Source organism: Trichomycterus rosablanca, chromosome 4 (genome assembly GCF_030014385.1).
Source record: "Trichomycterus rosablanca isolate fTriRos1 chromosome 4, fTriRos1.hap1, whole genome shotgun sequence".
Classification (NCBI taxonomy): domain Eukaryota; kingdom Metazoa; phylum Chordata; class Actinopteri; order Siluriformes; family Trichomycteridae; genus Trichomycterus; species Trichomycterus rosablanca.
Window position 1 is genome coordinate 3,645,302 of NC_085991.1, and position 18,160 is coordinate 3,663,461.

The 18,160-nt window shown below is 47.4% G+C and overlaps 1 protein-coding gene across 3 annotated transcripts; it reads left to right on the plus strand.

Moving 5' to 3' along the window:
- Positions 1-1,788: 1,788 nt before the first annotated feature.
- rc3h1b (ring finger and CCCH-type domains 1b) lies at positions 1,789-14,697 on the plus strand. Of its 3 annotated transcripts, none has more exons than XM_062992936.1 (18): positions 1,789-2,019; positions 2,587-2,707; positions 2,793-3,032; positions 3,561-3,736; positions 5,276-5,476; positions 5,555-5,687; positions 5,854-6,085; positions 6,164-6,412; positions 7,519-7,712; positions 8,238-8,650; positions 8,750-8,910; positions 9,757-9,910; positions 9,992-10,196; positions 11,242-11,326; positions 11,424-11,522; positions 11,858-12,041; positions 12,308-12,408; positions 14,476-14,697. In XM_062992936.1, exons 1-18 carry the CDS (start codon positions 1,789-1,791, stop codon positions 14,612-14,614), a joined length of 3,318 nt encoding a protein of 1,105 aa, XP_062849006.1. In that variant the 3' UTR covers positions 14,615-14,697. The 3 variants fall into 3 exon arrangements, with proteins under 3 accessions (XP_062849006.1, XP_062849005.1, XP_062849004.1); XM_062992935.1 differs by having other exon boundaries at positions 6,164-6,406; positions 8,750-8,908; positions 9,761-9,910; ... (1 more) ...; positions 11,424-11,520; positions 11,877-12,041; XM_062992934.1 differs by having other exon boundaries at positions 6,164-6,406; positions 8,750-8,908; positions 9,761-9,910; ... (1 more) ...; positions 11,424-11,520; positions 11,877-12,041.
- Positions 14,698-18,160: the final 3,463 nt, after the last annotated feature.

Consider the following 18,160-nt stretch of genomic DNA (forward strand, 5'->3'; position numbering starts at 1 on the left):
CGTTAATCATGACATTTACATTTTCAGCATTTAGCAGACGCCTTTATCCAAAGCAACTTACAGTACAGTTACAGTATACAGTCTGAGCAATTGAGGGCCCGACAGCAGCAACCTGGCAGTGGTGGGGCTTGAACCAGAGACCCTCTAATCACTGGTCCAGTACCTTAACCACTAAGCTACAGCTGGCCCTTGAAATTCTTTTTCCGCATATCCCAGCTTGTTTTGGAAGCTGGGGTCAGAGCTCAGGGTCAGCCATCGTACGGCGCCCCTGGAGCAAACAGGGTTAAGGGCCTTTCTCAAGGACCCAACGGTGGCTGCATAGCAAAGCCTGGATTTGAACCGACAATCTTCTGAGTAACAGCCCAAAGCTCTACCCACTAGGCTACCACTGGCCCAAGGGTCATGTATGCCCTGGCAGTCTGGGTTATTGTCAGTGATTTCTGCAATGCTTCTTTATCTGTGACTGAACGACTGAAATAAGTACAAATGTTGGCAGTCTGGGAAGTTCTATGATGCCTGTTTTGTGTTGTGGCATGGCTTCATTGTTCCTTACAGGTGACTACGATTGACTCAATATATAGAAGAAGCTTGATTTTGAACCAAAATCTTAGCATGAGCACTCCCCTTTTTTCCACTGTGTGGAACCCTCAGGTATGGTACGTTTTCAGATACGCAATCCAACCTTACTGACCCCTACTGTACCTGTACCTGTACCCGTACCCGTGCTGAATTTGCCTTTTGAACAGCCTTACCGAGGCGGGCCATGTGGGTAGAGCATAACATTCCAAGATGTTCACTCTTACCTAACCAGAAAGGTTCCAAACTTTCATTTAAACATTGCATAACATTGCCACCTCTGTGTCGATTTGTTTTCGTGATTGATGACTTGACGTGACAGTTTATTTACAGGTCTGACATTAAGAATCTTATTGCATAACATAATTTCGCTCAGTTGGACAAGATATTTTTAAATAATCTCATATAATGTGACAAGTGATGTTCTTATAAAAGCAGTGGAAAGACCCACTGTAAGCCTGGCTTTAATCTTTCGGCATGGAGAGGATTATTCTCCTAAATACGTTGCATTGTGTTTATTGTACTATGTATTAGAGTCAGACGGCCTCTTACTAATGGTGACTATGTATATAGGTCAGCATCTGGGGGCGATACAGTTGTTCTGAAATTGTGTACAAGAATCTAATCTAGCCAGTTGGGTTGTTTGTTCTTATTTAAATGGGTTATTTGGGTAACCGGTTATTTTAGCTGCACATTAACTGACTTTAATGGATTCATCAGTGCTGTGCGCTTTTATTTAACATGGCTTTATCATGTGCTGTCACATGATGGATACACCTGACTCTAGGTCAGTCCAAGCCATCAGGTTGGAATGTCTGACTCTTTTTATTATAAGACACTGTGTAACACTAGAACTGTCTAGAGAAAACTGGACCAGTGACATTACTGGGTCTGTATCAACTGTATTCTTTCAGCAACTGTATTGATTCCTGGAAGTTGATTCAGAGACCAGTGATGTCAATGGCCCATTTTTTTATAGATCACACACATTAGCCCTGATCATCGACATCCCCTCTGCTTATTCGTTTCAGGTTTCAGGTTACGCACCATGTGAAGAGCGCCCAGGACGCATGGGCATCCTTTACGAACTGCCCCGTGATAGTTTGATTCCAGTGGAATCCTCCGACTCTCTCTTTTTTTCTTTGATGAAACGCCCACGCTCACGCGCTCTGCTGAGGAACGGCCGCTCGTACACGTAGACGTCCGGCGACGATGCCTGTCCAAGCGCCACAATGGACCGAGTTCCTGCTGTGTCCCATCTGCACGCAGACGTTCGAGGAGACGGTGCGGCGGCCCATCAGCCTCGGCTGCGGCCACACCGTCTGCAAGATGTGCCTGAGCAAGCTGCACCGCAAGGCCTGCCCCTTCGACCAGACGGCCATCAGCACGGACATCGAGCAGCTGCCCGTCAACTCGGCCCTGCTGCAGCTGGTCGGCGCTCAGGTGAGGGCTTCGTGTGAATTGTTTCGTCAGAATTTGGTTTTATTTACTTTGGATATACTCTGTGGCCAAAAGTATGTAGACACCCGCTTCTAAAAACAAGAAATAATTAACAAAAGGCTTCTGAATTTGTGTGACCAGTTTATATAAGCAAAATTTTACCAGTTTGGTGGTGAGGATCTCCAGTGGTTTGATTTTAACCCCAGTGAACAGTTTTGGGGTGAATTGGAGCGCTAATTGCAAGCCAGGCTTTGAGGTTGGGATTTTCACCCCTTTTTCCCCAAATTTAGTCATATCGAATCCCCTCTCACATCCTCTCCAGCATGGAGGATCACGCTATGACCCTTGTGTTCCTCCACTACTCGTTCCAACACCTTGACCAGACAGCAATGAAGCCAGCTGTGCCTGTTGAGCGCCCAGCCAGGCTGGTAGACCTACCCGAACCTTACGGATGCTCCTCTGACTGAATGAGGTTTGGAATGATGTAGTGTCGTGTTTTCAGACCAGCCAGAAGTGCAGCTGTTTGTGTCAGTTGTTGTGTTAATCTTGTGTATGTTTACTCCTCCTCAGGTGCCCAAACAGCCGCCTGTGGCACTCATTACTGGTCCGGAGGACACCAAGCATTACGACGAGGCTCGGCAGTGTGTGGAAGAGCTGGCCCTCTACCTCAAACCCCTCAGCAGCACAAGAGGTGCAACAATATTGGTTATATCTCTTAACATTATTGCTTTAGTGCCTTTATCGAACCACCCTTTTTGAATACTATACCGTCTCAGGTGTGGGGCTGGGTAATGCCGCACAGAGCGTGCTCAGCAGGCCCATGCAGAGGAAGCTGGTCACCCTGGTGCACTGCCAGCTGGTCGAGGAGGAGGGTCGAGTCCGTGCCATGCGTGCCGCTCGCTCACTGGGAGAGCGCACCGTCACCGAGCTCATCCTGCAGCATCAGAACCCCCAGCAGCTCTCGTCCAACCTGTGGGCCGCCGTCCGGGCCCGGGGCTGCCAGTTTCTGGGCCCAGGTGAGACACGAGAGTGACTGTCCACAGTCAAGCAAGCTTTGCATTGATGTGGGCTTACATCCTGCCTTGAAAGGGTGAAGCTCCTGCTTCTTTGCTGATCACATGGACAGGAAAGGGAGGAGTGTGATTTTTTTTGTCTTGCACTGCAGCTTCTGGTTATATAGAGCTTGCTTGACTGTGGACAGTGTCGCTTGAGTTGTTTTTCAGTGCTCTGCCATTATAGAACTTTTAACACCATATAATGATAGTCTTGAGTTGCCGTGTATAGATGTTTGATGGCCAAAATATTGGCACCCCTACGTCTATCTATCTGTCTGCCTGTCTGTCTGTCTGCCTATCTATTTATCTATCTATTTATATGTATATATATATGTGTGTGTGTGTGTGTATAGATAGATGGATGGATGGATGGATGGATAGATAGATACTTAGACATACGCATTGACAGATAGATATACAGACTAGGCTTGAATGTAGGGTATGTTAAAGGTTGTGTACTGTTTCTAACAGCCTGGTTCCATTCCACAGCCATGCAGGAGGAGGCCCTGAAACTGGTACTTCTGGCTCTGGAGGACGGTTCTGCCTTGTCCAGAAAGGTTCTGGTGCTTTTTGTGGTGCAGCGTCTCGAGCCCAGGTTCCCACAGGCCTCCAAAACCAGTATCGGACACGTGGTTCAGCTACTTTACCGTGCCTCCTGCTTTAAAGTAAGAACCTTTTTCGTGATTTTTAACCGGTTCCGCGTGTTTCCACCGAGAAAAAGAGGTTCCAGACAGCGAACTAGGGTTCTAATCTGGCACCAGAGAATACTCGGTTTTTCAGAGCGAATCGTGACATCATCGATGGGCGTGTCACAGTGTAGAGGTTTGGGTGCTTTCACATGAGAAGCTGCTAAACCGTGTTTGCGCTGCACTTTCATAGTTTAAAGTTCACCTGATTACATATTTTCGAAGAGATGAACTGTGTGATATGACGGGGTAAAAGTGACCCGGACAGAACGAACAACGCTTAACGTGAAAAGTAAAGCGTAACGTGGCTTGTTGTACTAAAACAAAACAGAGCGCTTATAACCAGTACAGAGCAATTATAACCAGTACAGAGACACTTATCACCAGTACAGAGCACTTATAACCTGTACAGAGCTCTTATATCCAGTACAGAGCACTTGTACAGAACACTTATAACCAGTACGAAGCACTTGTACAGAACACTTATAACCAGTACAAAGCTCTTATAACCAGCACAGAGCACTTATAACCAGTACAAAGCTCTTATAACCAGTACAGAGCACTTATAACCAGTACGAAGCTCTTATAACCAGCACAGAGCACTTATAACCAGTACAAAGCTCTTATAACCAGTACAGAGCACATATAACCAGTACAGAGCACATATAACCAGTACAGAGCACTTATAACCAGTACAGAGCACTTATAAACAGTAACAACGGAGTGTTTCTGTGTGGTACTTTTAGTACATTCAGACACGTTACGCTTTATTTAGGTGAAGCTTGTTTCAGTTTGGATTCAGAACCTCGATCTGCATAAACACCACACGTGAAGTAAATCCAGTTAAACACAGATACATGTGGAGCTTTTAGACTGGATTTGATGGTTATTTCACACAGATTAATGTTCGTGTGGTGGAACTTTAATGATGTTTTATCGCTCAAGTCGAGCGCTGAGCAAATCGGTTATTTGTGCCGAGGGTCGAGGTGAGAGCGAAGCGCAAAACGCTTCTCGCGTCAATGAACTAAAGAAAACAACTGCATCAAACACGTCTACGTCTTCTTATCACCGATAGCTGAGCGATGCTTTTTGCATAAAAACGAACATCTGTAACAACAGCACAAATCCCCACAGTTAATCTACACACTCCACCATCACATCACTACTCTACTTTTGTTGTGTAACGCTCACCGTTGATGATGCAGGCTTGGTTTCCAAAAACTGGTAAAAACGCACGTCGGTTCTCTACAAAACACCAAGGTTTGAACAGAACCAGTTCAAGAACCAGAGTTCTTTAGGTGGAAAAGTGCTAAGTGATTACTATAGTATATCATTATAGAAGCTTAGTAATAATTCATGGTGTTTACAATAAAGCATTCACTAAAGCATTCAATAATTTGTCAATTTCCCCTTCTAATATTTGGGATGGGGGGTGTTGGGGAACCAAGGTACATAAAACCGGTAACATTTTGTGCATACAGTGTATATACGATTTGACATGATTATAAACTTGCGCAGGTCACCAAGCGAGACGAGGACTCGTCCCTAATGCAGCTGAAGGAGGAGTTCCGAACCTACGAGGCCCTGCGTAGGGAGCACGACTCCCAGATCGTTCAGATCGCCATGGAGGGGGGCCTGCGCATCGCTCCTGACCAGTGGTCGTCCCTGCTTTACGGGGACCAGTCCCACAAATCCCACATGCAGTCCATCATCGACAAGGTCTGTAATTTGGGCAGCTGTTGCTAACAGAGCCTTGCTTGCTTATCTTGTTTGATTGGGTTTTTTTCTGTCTCACAGTTGCAGACGCCTGCGTCGTTTGCCCAGAGCGTCCAGGAGCTGACCATAGCGTTGCAGAGGACGGGCGACCCTGCCAACCTGAACCGACTCAGGCCTCATTTAGAGCTGCTGGCGAACATTGACCCCAGTCCAGGTGTGGATCTTAAAACCAGCACAAAAAATTTCAGTCAGGTGTCCACATACATTTAGACTCCTAGTTTAGATGGTGAATCAAAAAACGAGGTCATTCTGGCCTCTTAGAAGCAAAAAGGTGTTGCTTGACCCTTAAACGTTTGTACGTTCCTGTTCTCCATGCTCAGACGCCCCTCCTCCGACGTGGGAGCAGCTGGAGAATGGTCTGGTTGCGGTAAAGACGGTGGTCCACGGCTTGGTGGACTTCATCCAGAACCACAGCAAGAAAGGCGTCGAGCAGCAGCAGCCGGCGCAGCACAGCAAGTACAAGACCTACATGTGCCGCGACATGAAGCAGAAAGGGGGATGCCCGCGTGGCGCCAGCTGCACCTTCGCCCACTCGCAGGACGAGCTCGAGAAGTCAGTGTCCGTCAAACTGCTTCTGCTACCACCCAAGAAAGTGATGAGATATGACAGTGTTGTTTTCTCCGTCTGCAGGTACCGTAAGATGAACAAGCGTCTGGCTCCGAGGCTTCCGTGTGGTCTGCTCCCTGAGGAAGGAATCCCTCTAGAAGGTGTGGCCCGAAAGCCGCCCCCCATGACCAACGGCATCGTAGGGCCATGCCCAGTTCCGTCGCCGCAGCTTCTGGCACGCGGCCACGAGGCTTCATCCTACGAGCTCATACGCAAGCCCAAGATGGAGCCCGGCAGCCTGAGCGCCCCCGGATCGCCCCCAGACTTGTATGTGTTGCACTTACGTATCGTATTACACATGCAAGCTTGAACACTGATACTCTGCTGAGGCCAGAATTAGCAGATGTAGATCCTGCGGACCAATCACTGCTCCAGTTAGCATTGTACTGGCACTCAAAAACTAATGCCAAGTTCACACTACACGACTGATCGGCGATAGGGGGTTTCACACTACACCATCTATCACCGACTGGAATTGCAGGCGAGCTTCTCTGGTCTCCCAAACTACGTTTGCTCACGAAAACAAACACGAGAAGTGACGAGGGTTTAATGATACCACGTCCAAAAATGCACGTCAACAAGTAGCCAGCGATCAAAGGAGAAAAAAATAAATGAATCTGAGTGGATTTGGCAACGCGACCAGCATGGATTGTTCTATAGTGAGTTGGAGGTTAATAAATATTTTTTGCAATGCAGCGTGGGTGTTATGTTTTGTAGAGAACGATAAGGTCAGAAATACTGTAAAGCTTGTGTATGTGCTGATGTATTCTGATATAAACTATATCACGCCCCTGTCCCACCTCTTTACACTCCTCCCCATGCGTTTCCCCTCACACCGTATCCTGCGTTCTCATTGGCTGTTCGACATAGCACTCACTGCCAGTCGGGCGACTCAGATCCAGATCTTTAACTCCAAAAAATTTCATTTCAGTTCCCAAGCGCTCGGATCGAGTTGTTGAGTAGTTCACACATGGAGATTGAGAGCCGAGTCGCTCCCGAGCCGGGAAATCTAGCGCCGACCGGTCGGTGAGCGAAAATCAGGGCAAAGATCGTGTAGTGTGAACTAGGCATAAGTAGCGCAGGCTGTACCTAAGCGTCAAAAAGGGACGAACCCTCGGCAACGTGCCGGCGACCTAAACACCCCATTTGCTTTTCTAATTTGTGCCATCGGAGGGTCCTTTCGGCATGTAACCGGTATTTATTTCCATTTTATTCAGTGTGTTACACAAACGAGAGTCCAGAGAGGGACACAGCGAGGCTAAAGCTGGTCATGCTGAAGAAAAATCCATATTTATTCCCAGGGTTTTGGAACAAGATGTACAAATAACTTACAGTCATGTGTTCACAAACTCGTGTCTCTCTTTAATCGTCTCTTGCAGGATGGATAAGACCGGCCTGCCTCTGCCGCCCCACGCCGTTAGTCATCCGAGGGCTGAACACCTCCCCGTGTCCAAGCAGATACCCGGAGTGGCTCGAGGTGCGCCGGCCATGTACCCCCAACAGCAGCCGGAGCTCTTCTACCCAGAAACCAGGGCGCCGTCGGGAGCGCCGTATGATTCTCAGTACCCCGCCGGTGAGTGGGCCTGCAGTTTTCAGAGTCAAATTTGGTCATACACTATGTGGCCAAAAGTATGTGGACACCCCCTCTTATGATAGAGATCAGGAGATCAGGTGTTTCAGCCACACCCATTGCTAACAGGCTTACCAGGTTAATTCTACATATATAAATGTACAGTATAGCAACACTTTATATATAAAAGGCCATTTCCTGTTCCAAGCTTGGTGTACAGGATTTCAGTCACATTTAACACATTTGGGATGTATTGGAACTTTGATTGTGAGCTAGGACTTCAGTGCTTGACTTTACAAACTCTCCTTTCACGGAATAAGCACAAATTCTCACAGACTCGCTCCAAAATCTTGTGGAAAGTCCTCCCAGAATAGGTTTTGAGGACCAGCTTCATAATAATGCCCATGGCTTTCCACTGAGGTGTCTAACAAGCTTGAGGTCAGGTGTCCACATATTTTTGGCCATTTAGTGGCCATTAACTGTACATCTTATGTCCCACTTATAACAGACATGTCTTCCTCCATCCAGGTACCCCATACCCCTACCAACCACCTCAATATGTGCCACCACGCTACATCCGTAACCCACTGCCCCCTGGAGATGCTCCCTACCAGGACCCGTACCCCACTTACGGTCCCGAGCGCCATTACCCACCGTCTCACCATTCCTTCCTGGGCCACCCGTACCCGCCGCCGTCTCACTACGACTCCCGCCGACACGGCCCGTACCCAGCGCCGCCCCCTCCGCCACACACGCAGCCCTTCGGCCCCTCTCGAGATGACCTGGTGCGCATGAGCCCCGGACCCCTGGACGTACCACCCGCCACCCCAGCCGTGCCCGGATCTCTGTACCACTCTGAGGCCACGTCCAGGGAGAGATACCCTCCTGAGGGGTACTACCTGCCCACGCCACACCCTGGCCAAATCAGGTCACATATCAGGGTAAGGTTCACTTTGTTTGTTTTTGGGATTTGTGTGTGTGTGTGTGTCAGATTTCTATTTTATATCTTTATGTTCTTTTACCGAATGTTTCACCTGTAGGACCCATATGGGCGCCCCCAGCCCAGCCTGGACTACCTGCACCGCAGGCGCAAGGAGCTTCTGAACCAGCTGGAGGAAAGAAAAGTCATCTCTCCACCACCATTTGCGGCCTCCCCTACTCTGCCCACGCACGCTTTCCCTAATGACTATCCTCAAGAGGCAAGCATATCATATTTGGGGTGCTTTTACAAACCCAGTTGGCCCCAGGGCATCATTATAAGGGCGCACATGAGACGAATCTGCAGTTGTGTGAAATACCCGTCAAATTCACTCTGACATTAAAACCACCTCCTTGTTTCTACACTCACTGTCCATTTTATCAGCTCCACTTACCATATAGAAGCACTTTGTAGGTCTACAATTACTGACTGTAGTCCATCTGTTTCTCTGCATGCTTTGTTAGCCTCCTTTCACCCTGTTCTTCAATGGTCAGGACCACCACAGAGCAGGTATTATGTAGGTGATGGATCATTCTCAGCACTGCAGTGACACTGACATGGTGGTGGTGTGTTAGTGTGTGTTGTGCTGGTATGAGTGGATCAGACACAGCAGCGCTGCTGGAGTTTTTTAATCACCTCACTTTCACTGCTGGACTGAGAATAGTCCACAAACCAGATTATCCAGCCAACAGCGCCCCATGGGCAGCGTCCTGTGACCACTGATGAAGGTCTAGAAGATGACCGACTCAAACAGCAGCAATAGATGAGCGATCGTCTCTGACTTTACATCTACAAGGTGGACCAACTAGGTAGGAGTGCCTGACCATTGAAGAACAGGGTGAAATCAGGCCAAAAAGGTATGTAGAGAATCAGATGGACTACAGTCAGTAATTGTAGAACTACAAAGTGCTCCTGTATGGTAAATGGAGCTGATAAAATGGACAGTGAGTGTAGAAACAGGTAGGTGGTTTTAATGGTATGGCTGATCGGTGTATGTGTGTCCATCTAGTTTTGGCCTTATGTTTCATCTTATTGATATCAACTTACTCATAATCATGTTTATGTCTTGCAGTACATCGAGGACGGTCACAAAGCCTTCAGCACTAGAGAGCCTGACTACGCCGGCCAGTACTCACCGTGGTCATGTGACACCATCGGCTCGTACATCGGCTCCAAAGAGCCCAAACCGAAGGACGCCGTGCCTGCCGGCGTGGAGATGATGGTACGAATCATGTCTCCTACTGGCACAGAAAATCTCCTGGCTTAGAAGTCTGTCTAACTGCCACCTTCCTGTCATACGCAGAACACAGAGGGGAAGGTCCTGCGTGAGCCGGCGCGCTCAGGGGAAGCCAAAGACGACGATCCCATCATCCCTTTCGGCCCTCTGCCCACGGTGTCGCCCTTCGGCGCCATCTCCCGTACGTCCAAAACGGGTTGCCAGATCACGGGACCGGTGCAGGCCATGGCGTCCTCGCAGGCTTCCGGCTCCAAACACATCCCCACGGCAGGTAAAGGTAAAGGTCCTACAACATGAACACCAGTGCGGATAGATACAGTACTTTTACACTACAGTTACACGCTCACTTCTAATATATCATGAAAGGGTCCCTTTGTAGTGTTAATGGTTTTAATTGAAACACAGCCTTTGCTCTGTTTACTACTCTGTAGGCACTACAGGATTGAAGATGCATAGTAAACTGATTCGCCTAGTAAAATTGGTCACATTACTACAGTCAAAAATACCCCACAGCCCACCCTCGACCGCTTTACAGTGATGGGTTAGCGAATTTGCACCCTTTATTATTTTTGCTAGTAAACGAATCCCTAAAAGTTAAAACGTCTGCATGTTTTAACAGTAATGAATCAGTTACAAAGAATCATTTGTGAATGAATCAGAAGTCCAGTGAATCACCTAAACAACTCCTGGCAACAAATTTACATTTACACCGATTAGGCATAACATTATGGGTCAGAGCATCTCCAAAACTGCAGCTCTTTGTGGGGTGTGTCCCGGTCTGCGGTGGTCAGTATCTATCAAAAGTGGTCCAAGGAAGGAACAGTGGTAAACCAGCGACAGGGTCATGGGCGGCCAGGGCCGAAGGCTGGCCCGTGTGGTCCGATCCAACAGTTAATGCTGGTTCTGATAGAAAGGTGTCAGAATACACAGAGCATCACAGTTGCAGGGCTGTTTTGGCAGCAGAAGGAGGACCAACACAATTTTAGGAAGGTGGTCAAAATGTTATGCCTCATCGGTGTACATTGTGACAGTTTGTCTAAGCAATTGAGGGTTGAGGGCCTTGCTCAAGGGCCCAACAGTAGCAACCTGGCAGTAGTGGGGTTTAAACCAGTGACATTTTGATTACTAGTGATGTGGGATTGTTAAACCACATTCACATTCATGCCTTTGTTATTTACACATGTCCAAAAAACTGTAGAAGCTGTATAGCAGTGTAAAGCTTGCTTGACTGTGCACACTGACCTGGGCAAAATGCAGGAATACACTCTGCAAAGGTCACCAGACATTAAAATCAGAACGGTGTGTTTCTTTCCCAGCAGACTACGGGAACCATGGCGGTTGGGGCGGTGTGTCCTACCCTCAGCACCAGAGCGTCGCCTCTTCCGGTCACCTCAGTGAACGGTATGAACGTGTGATCTCAAACCGTGGAGCCTCTGTGCACCCCTTTGTGTCCTGTCTGCACTTTTTGGGTTACGTGTTTGTCTTTGATGGTTCTCAGGCTGCCCGTGTCCACTCCTGATCGAGAGCAGCTCAAGATGGAGCTCCAGCAGGTCAACCAGCAGATCAGTCAGCAGACGCAGATCCGCAGCATGGAGGTGTGTATCCAGAACTAACTGTAACATCTATCTGTTGCTCTGTGCACAACCCCCCTGTACCTCATCCATAGTTTGCGTGCTGGACCATTCTAACATGGTATTGATGTAGTAATGCATTGTTCTGGGATGAGTATATCAGGTGTAGCAGTGTTGTTGGGACTTTTAAACACCACAATGCTCCACCACCCAAAAAACGTCTACTCATTGTGGGTCATATGGGTGTCCCATTCCATTAGGAAATTATGTAAAAAAAGACTACAGTTAGTAATAGTATACCTGCAAAGGAGCAGCGGCCAATAAATGTATGCAATAAATGACCCGCTTTCCTCTTACGAAGTGTGTGTGTGTGTGTGCAGGCTGCCAGTAACTCCATGCTGCTGCAGCGAGAGGCCAGTGCGCTCAACTCCCAGCCTGCAGGGGCTAAATGGGCCACAGGGGGCGCCGTGTCGAGTGAGCAGCTCAGCCTCGAGCTCCACCACGTGGAGAGGGAGATCGGCAAACGGACACGAGAGATCGCCATGGTGGGTCGGCTTTTCAGATCGAATGCAGCCCGAATGTCAGTGGTGCTATCAGCCGGTTGGGCATGCATGGACATGATAGGGTAATGTCTGTAGGAGGGAGGTGGGTCCACTTGTCAGTGGCGCTCTAAGTCAGGTCCCACTGAGGTTTACAAGATTTAACGTAAAGCCTCCACAAGGGGGCGTTTGTGTACTAGTTTATTTTGTGTTTGTTCAATTCTAAAATAAACAGACTGCATAGAAATCGACACTTTTATCTCTAATTGTAGGAGAACCAGGCAGCACATGAGGTTCAATACAAGCTGAAAACCGCAGAAAATGGCCAAACCAACCATAAAGCCCCGCTGGACGAGCTCTCTCTGGCACTAGGGTGAGTATGACCATCCAGTTCTTCCAACTTCCTCAGTTATGAATATGAAATGTTGGGCTGATGGTTGTTTTTGGGTCCGACTGGGTCTAAGTATCCACAAAAAATGACAAGGGGAGTCACAGGCAGCCCACAGACAGCAGTCCGAGGAGTAGACTCCTCAATGGCAGAGGACATGAAGTCCAACAGAAAAGCTGGTGTGGTTCAAATTTGGTGAACGTGGCACAATACAGAGCATCGAACCCTTATGGGTACGGGGCTGCGTCGTCACGGGTCAGTCAAAGTGCCCATGATAACTCCTGTCCACCTTGTGAGCACCTACAATGGGCACATGGGCATCAGAACTGGTCTGATAAATCACGGTCTTTTCATGATTATGTTGGCATCATTTCCAGTAAAATACATGGCACCAGGATGCACCGTAGGCCGATCCACCTCACAACATACAGACCTTAAAGGATTAGCTGGTAATGTCCTGGTACCAGGTACCATGTGACTCCTTGAGAACAGTTGGCTGGTTCTAACATTTGTCAGCCAATCACATCCCAGCCTCAGGAGCAGCCCTGGTCTCAAGCAGACCAGAGTTTGGTACTTCTTGCTTTTAGACATGCCCAAACAGCCTGAACTCATGGTCCAGAATCAGGGACTTGAGTCTGAAAGAATATACAGTGGAACTCAATTTAACGGATTTAAAAATGATTTACTTTTTACATGACATATTTACGTATCTATTCACGTTGTTAATTTTACTGGTTATTATAGGTGCATGTTTAGCCCTTTTGTGGACCTTAGTGCTTGTGTTTTTGTATGTATGTTTTTGCACCCCCTGAAAAAAAAAATCACTGTTTCGGATAATCGTATTTTACGGATCGGTGCTCCCCTATTTTAGTCCGTTAAATCGAGGTTCCACTGTTAGCGCTTTTCCACCAAAAGAACTCTGGTTCTTGAACCGGTTCTGTTCAGGTTTCCTCGAACCCTGGTGTTTAGTAGAGAACCGACCCGCGTTTCCACCAGTTTTTGGGAACCAAGCCTGCATCATCAACGGTGGGCATTACACAACAAAAGTAAAGAGTAACATGATGGCGGAGCGTGTAGATTACCTCCGAGTATTTGTGCTGTTGTTACAGATGTTGGTTTTTATGTAAAAAGCATCGATCAGCTATCGGTGATGAGAAGACGTAGACGTGTTTGTCACAGTTGTTGTTTTCTGTAGTTAATTGACGTGAGAAGCGTTCTGCTCTTCGCTTTCACCGCGACCCTCGGGCGTAAATAGCCGATTTGCTCAGCGCTCGACATGAGCGATAAAACATCACTGAGGTTCCATGATACAAACATCCATCTGTGTGAAATAACCATTAAATCCAGTCTGAAAGCTCCACATGTATCTGTGTTTAGCCGTATTAACTTCACGCGTGGTGTTTATGCTGCTCGGGGTTCACCTAAAAAGTTTCACCCAAAAAAAAATGTAACGTGGCTGAATGTACTAAAAGTACGACACATAAACACTTAATTTCTCTCCGTTATTACTGGTAATAAGCGCTATGTACTGGTTATAGGTGCTCTGTACTGGTTATCGGTGCTCTGTACTGGTTATAAGCGCTCTGTACGGCCCAACTTCATCACTCAGTGTTTTAGTACAACAAGCCACATTACGCTTTATTTTTTATGTTAAGCGTCGTTCGTTCTGTCCGGGTCACTTTTACCGCCTCATATCACACAGTTCATCTATTTGAAAATATCAGTGAATATCAGCGGCAAACTGGATCAAAATGTAATTAGGTGAACTTTAAAAGATGAAAGTGAAGCGCAAACGCAGTTTTTCAAACCTCTACACTGTGACACGCCCCCAGATGATGTCACGGTTCACGCTGAAAAACCGAGTATTCTGTGGTGCCAGATTAGAACGCAAGTTCCGGCCTGGAACCTCTTTTTTTCGGTGGAAACACGTGGAACCGGTTCAAAATCAAGTTCGGGAACCGGAACGGAACCAGAACCGCATCGGTGGAAAAGGGGTATGAATGCTTCTATACATTTAGTACAGAACCTAATAATGACTTCTTACTTTTTCAGTGACGCCTCGAATGGGAGCAACAGTGTCGGGGACTCCATGTTGTCCCTGACCAACAAGACGTCGTCTCTCAGCCTTTGCCCCGGGGAGCAGGCCGGTAGCGGCCCGGAGCCCCGAAAGAACGGCGTGGCTCATGCTTAGCAGCGACGAGGCTCCGTCTCGCGTTCGAACCCAGGCACCTGCATGCTGTTGTGTGCATGCACCAAACACTTTGTTTGTTTTCTCGAGAGAAAAAATGAGCAGTATCTGCCGTGATATGAATTTCCTTTCTTTTTGTTCTGTGAATGAGCTTTTTGGTTTTTATTTGAGACGACTTCTCATCGCCTGGAAACCAGGGCAGCGGATTAGGCTAGGACGGCGAAGGAAACCCGTCGGGCTTTTGGGAAGCGTAGATCCTCCCGTTAAATCTGTGCAGCCTCGAATACGATCCCATTGACCAGGCGCAAAAGTAGTGCGAGCCTTTTATCAATCCAGTTTGTATGGACCGTTACCGCATGCTCTTATTCGCGACCGGCCGGCTGATCTATCACGCTGCGGTGCCAGGGGACACCGGGGTTCCAGACGAATTGATCTCTTGTGCGATTTCGTTTCTGTAGAACTGGCTGTAGAACTGTTTAGAGCTCTCACGTCGGACGTCCGTGGCATTCTGTTTTAGAGAATGCGTGCAAATGTCTTTAGCATCGAGCACTTTCTTCCATGTTTTCTAAAACTCTGCGTGTTTGTAATTCATATTTCTTTTACCCCGGTGTTCCCTGGCGTTTTCGCTCCATGGTTTAGGATGAAACATTCGACCATGCGGGTCGCAGCCCAGCCGGAAGTTCTCGCCGATCCTCCCTGATGACTTCTGTGAAGTTGCTGAGCTGGGTTTTCCTGGTCGTGTTTGCATGTTCGGGTTTCCGCTGCACAGACTCCCGTACGTGATTCATGCAGTCGCTCGATATGGCCGCGGTAATTCGCTTCTCGCTGGCTCGCTGCAGATATTTCTTCAACTTATCAGCTCGCTTTGATCGGATGTGTGCTTTTGCACATGATGTATACGCTGAGGAGCCAAAACATTAAAACCACCCCTAGAAATGCACACAGAGAGGCCTATTTTGTAACGACTGTGCCTGTCAGAATTACATTTACATTTGTGGCATTTAGCGGACGATTTTATATAAGGAGTACTGTGACAGTATACAGTCTAAGCAATCAAGGATTAAGGGCCTTGCTTAAGGGCCCAACCTTGCAGTGGTGGGGCTTGAACCTGTGACCTTTCGATTACTAGTTCAGTTCCTTAACCACTGGAGCCAGGTATCTCTGCTCTGGCAGGTGATTTAGCAGACGCTTTTATCCAAAGCGACTTACAGTACTGTAACAGTATATTGTCTAAGCAATTGAGGGTTAAAGGCCTTCCTTAAGGGCCCAACAGTGGCAACCTGGCAGTGTTGGGGCTTGAACCAGTGACCTTTCGATTACAAGTCCAGTACCCTAACGACTATAGCCAAGTATCTCTGCTCTGGCAGGTGATTTAGCAGACGCGTTTATCCAAAGCGACTTACAGTACTGTGACAGTATATTGTCTAAGAGGTTTAGGGGTCTTGCTTAAGGGCGCAACTTGCCAGTCGTGGGACTTGAACCTGTGACCTTTCGATTACTAGTCCAGTACCTTAACGACTGGAGCCAAGTATCTCCAGAGCAGGTGACTTGTATCCAAAACGACTTACAGTACTGTGACAGTATATTGTCTAAGCAATTGAGGGTTAAGGGCCTTGCCTAGGGGCCCAACAGTGGCAACCTGGCAGTGGTGGGGCTTAAACCGTTGACCTTTTGATTACTAGTCCAGTTCCTTAACCACTGTGATACAGCTGCCCTGAATGATGAGCTGAATGTGTCACAACACGCAGTGCATCAAACCCTTCTGTGTAGTTTCGGCCAGTCAGCAGAAGATCCCGGGTTTGGAGTTTGCATGTTCTCCCCGTTTCTGCGTGGGTTTCCTCCGGGAGCTCCGGTTTCCTCCCACAGTCCAAAGACATGCAAGTGAGGTGAATTGGAGATACAAAATTGTCCATGACTAAAAACTTGAACTGATGAATCTTGGGTAACCAGTAACTACCGTTCCTGTCATGAATGTAACCAAAGTGTGTTAAACATGACGTTAAAATCCTAATAAATAAATAAACACCTACAATGGACACACAGGCATCAAAACTCACAATCGAAGAGTTAAAGGACCTGCTGAAATTGTCCTGGCACCAGATACCACAGGACTCCATGTGTCTGCTGGTTATAGTCGTTTTGACACATCTGGCAGGTGGTCCTAATGTTTCGGCTCATCTGCGCATAACCGAGTATTTACGGCAGACGCATGGCCCCAAAAAATGATCCCGACGTGGGTGGACGAGCTCCGAGGTCTTCCTACAGCGATGACGTTCTTCATGTGTGACATTTTGTTCTAGTCTCCTGAGACCGACTATGATATTAAGCTCCAATTTTGGGTGCAACTTCTTAACGTGGTACGTTTTATTTCTAGTTTTTTTTCTGTGCTATAGCTGTCGTGATGATGACTTATAGTCATGGTCGCTCGTTTCGTTTTTTTAATATGAGGAATTGGCTCGAGAAGAGAATGCAGTTTCGAACTCGAGCAGAGTAGAAGTGCAGGGTTTGAGATTTTGATGGGTCCCCATAATAACTCCTGTACTTCACAGTAGTTCCCTTAATGCACAATGAATCTCTTTGCTGCTGTCGGACTTTGTTTATAGTGGTTCGGACCATCCGGACCTAGTTTCTTTTCAGGAGCGAAAGAAAGGGGCGCTCAGGTGGCACAGCGGTAAAACACGGCAGCACACCAGAGCTGACGTTTCAAACTCGTCGGTTCAAAACTCAGCTCTGCCATCAGTCTGGGCTGGGCACCTACATGAACAACGATTGGCTGTTGTTTATACAGGGTGGGATCGGATAGGGACTCTCTCATAACTGATGCAGTTACGACCTCTGCTGGCTGATTGATAATGCGCTGATCAGGGTGTGTCTCTCCGTACACAAAGCTGATCTGCATATGAACTCGCCTCGTGCAGGTAAAAAGATGCAGTCGGCTACTGCACACGTGCCGGAGGGGGCGTGTGTCAGTCTCGGCATCAGTAGAGAGGAAGCGTAATGCAACTGAGTAATTTGATGTGCTAAAAAGTCGGGAGAAAAATGCATAAACAAAAATATATATAAAAAAAGGAGAGAAAGAAAGAATTAAAGAAGGGAAAAATCAAACCAGATCCAAACTCTTGGCTGAAGGGATTCTGAATCTTTACCTTCAGTCACTAGAACTCTATCCAGCTGACCATGCGATGCTCAAAAGTTGCCGTGCAGAACCGTATAGCTTACGTTTATAATGTTAAAATGCTAACAGCTCAGCAATCCCAAGCATGCTATATTAACCGGGTGCTTATAAGAAGGGTGAGGGTTTTTTTGTTTTTTTTGCATGACGTGCCCATGACTGGCACACGACTTTCTTTAAAAGTCTGGATTATATGGACGTGTGTTCTGAGTATTTAAGATTGTTAAGCAAGCTGGCACTCGTGCAAGTGCTGGAACGTGTGTGTGTGTGTGTTTTCCTGATGATTTGTTATAATCAGTGATTTCACTGAGTCGGAAACGTTAGTTTGGATTGATTGATTATTTTTTTTGTATGTTTTACAAATGAAATCATGTGGG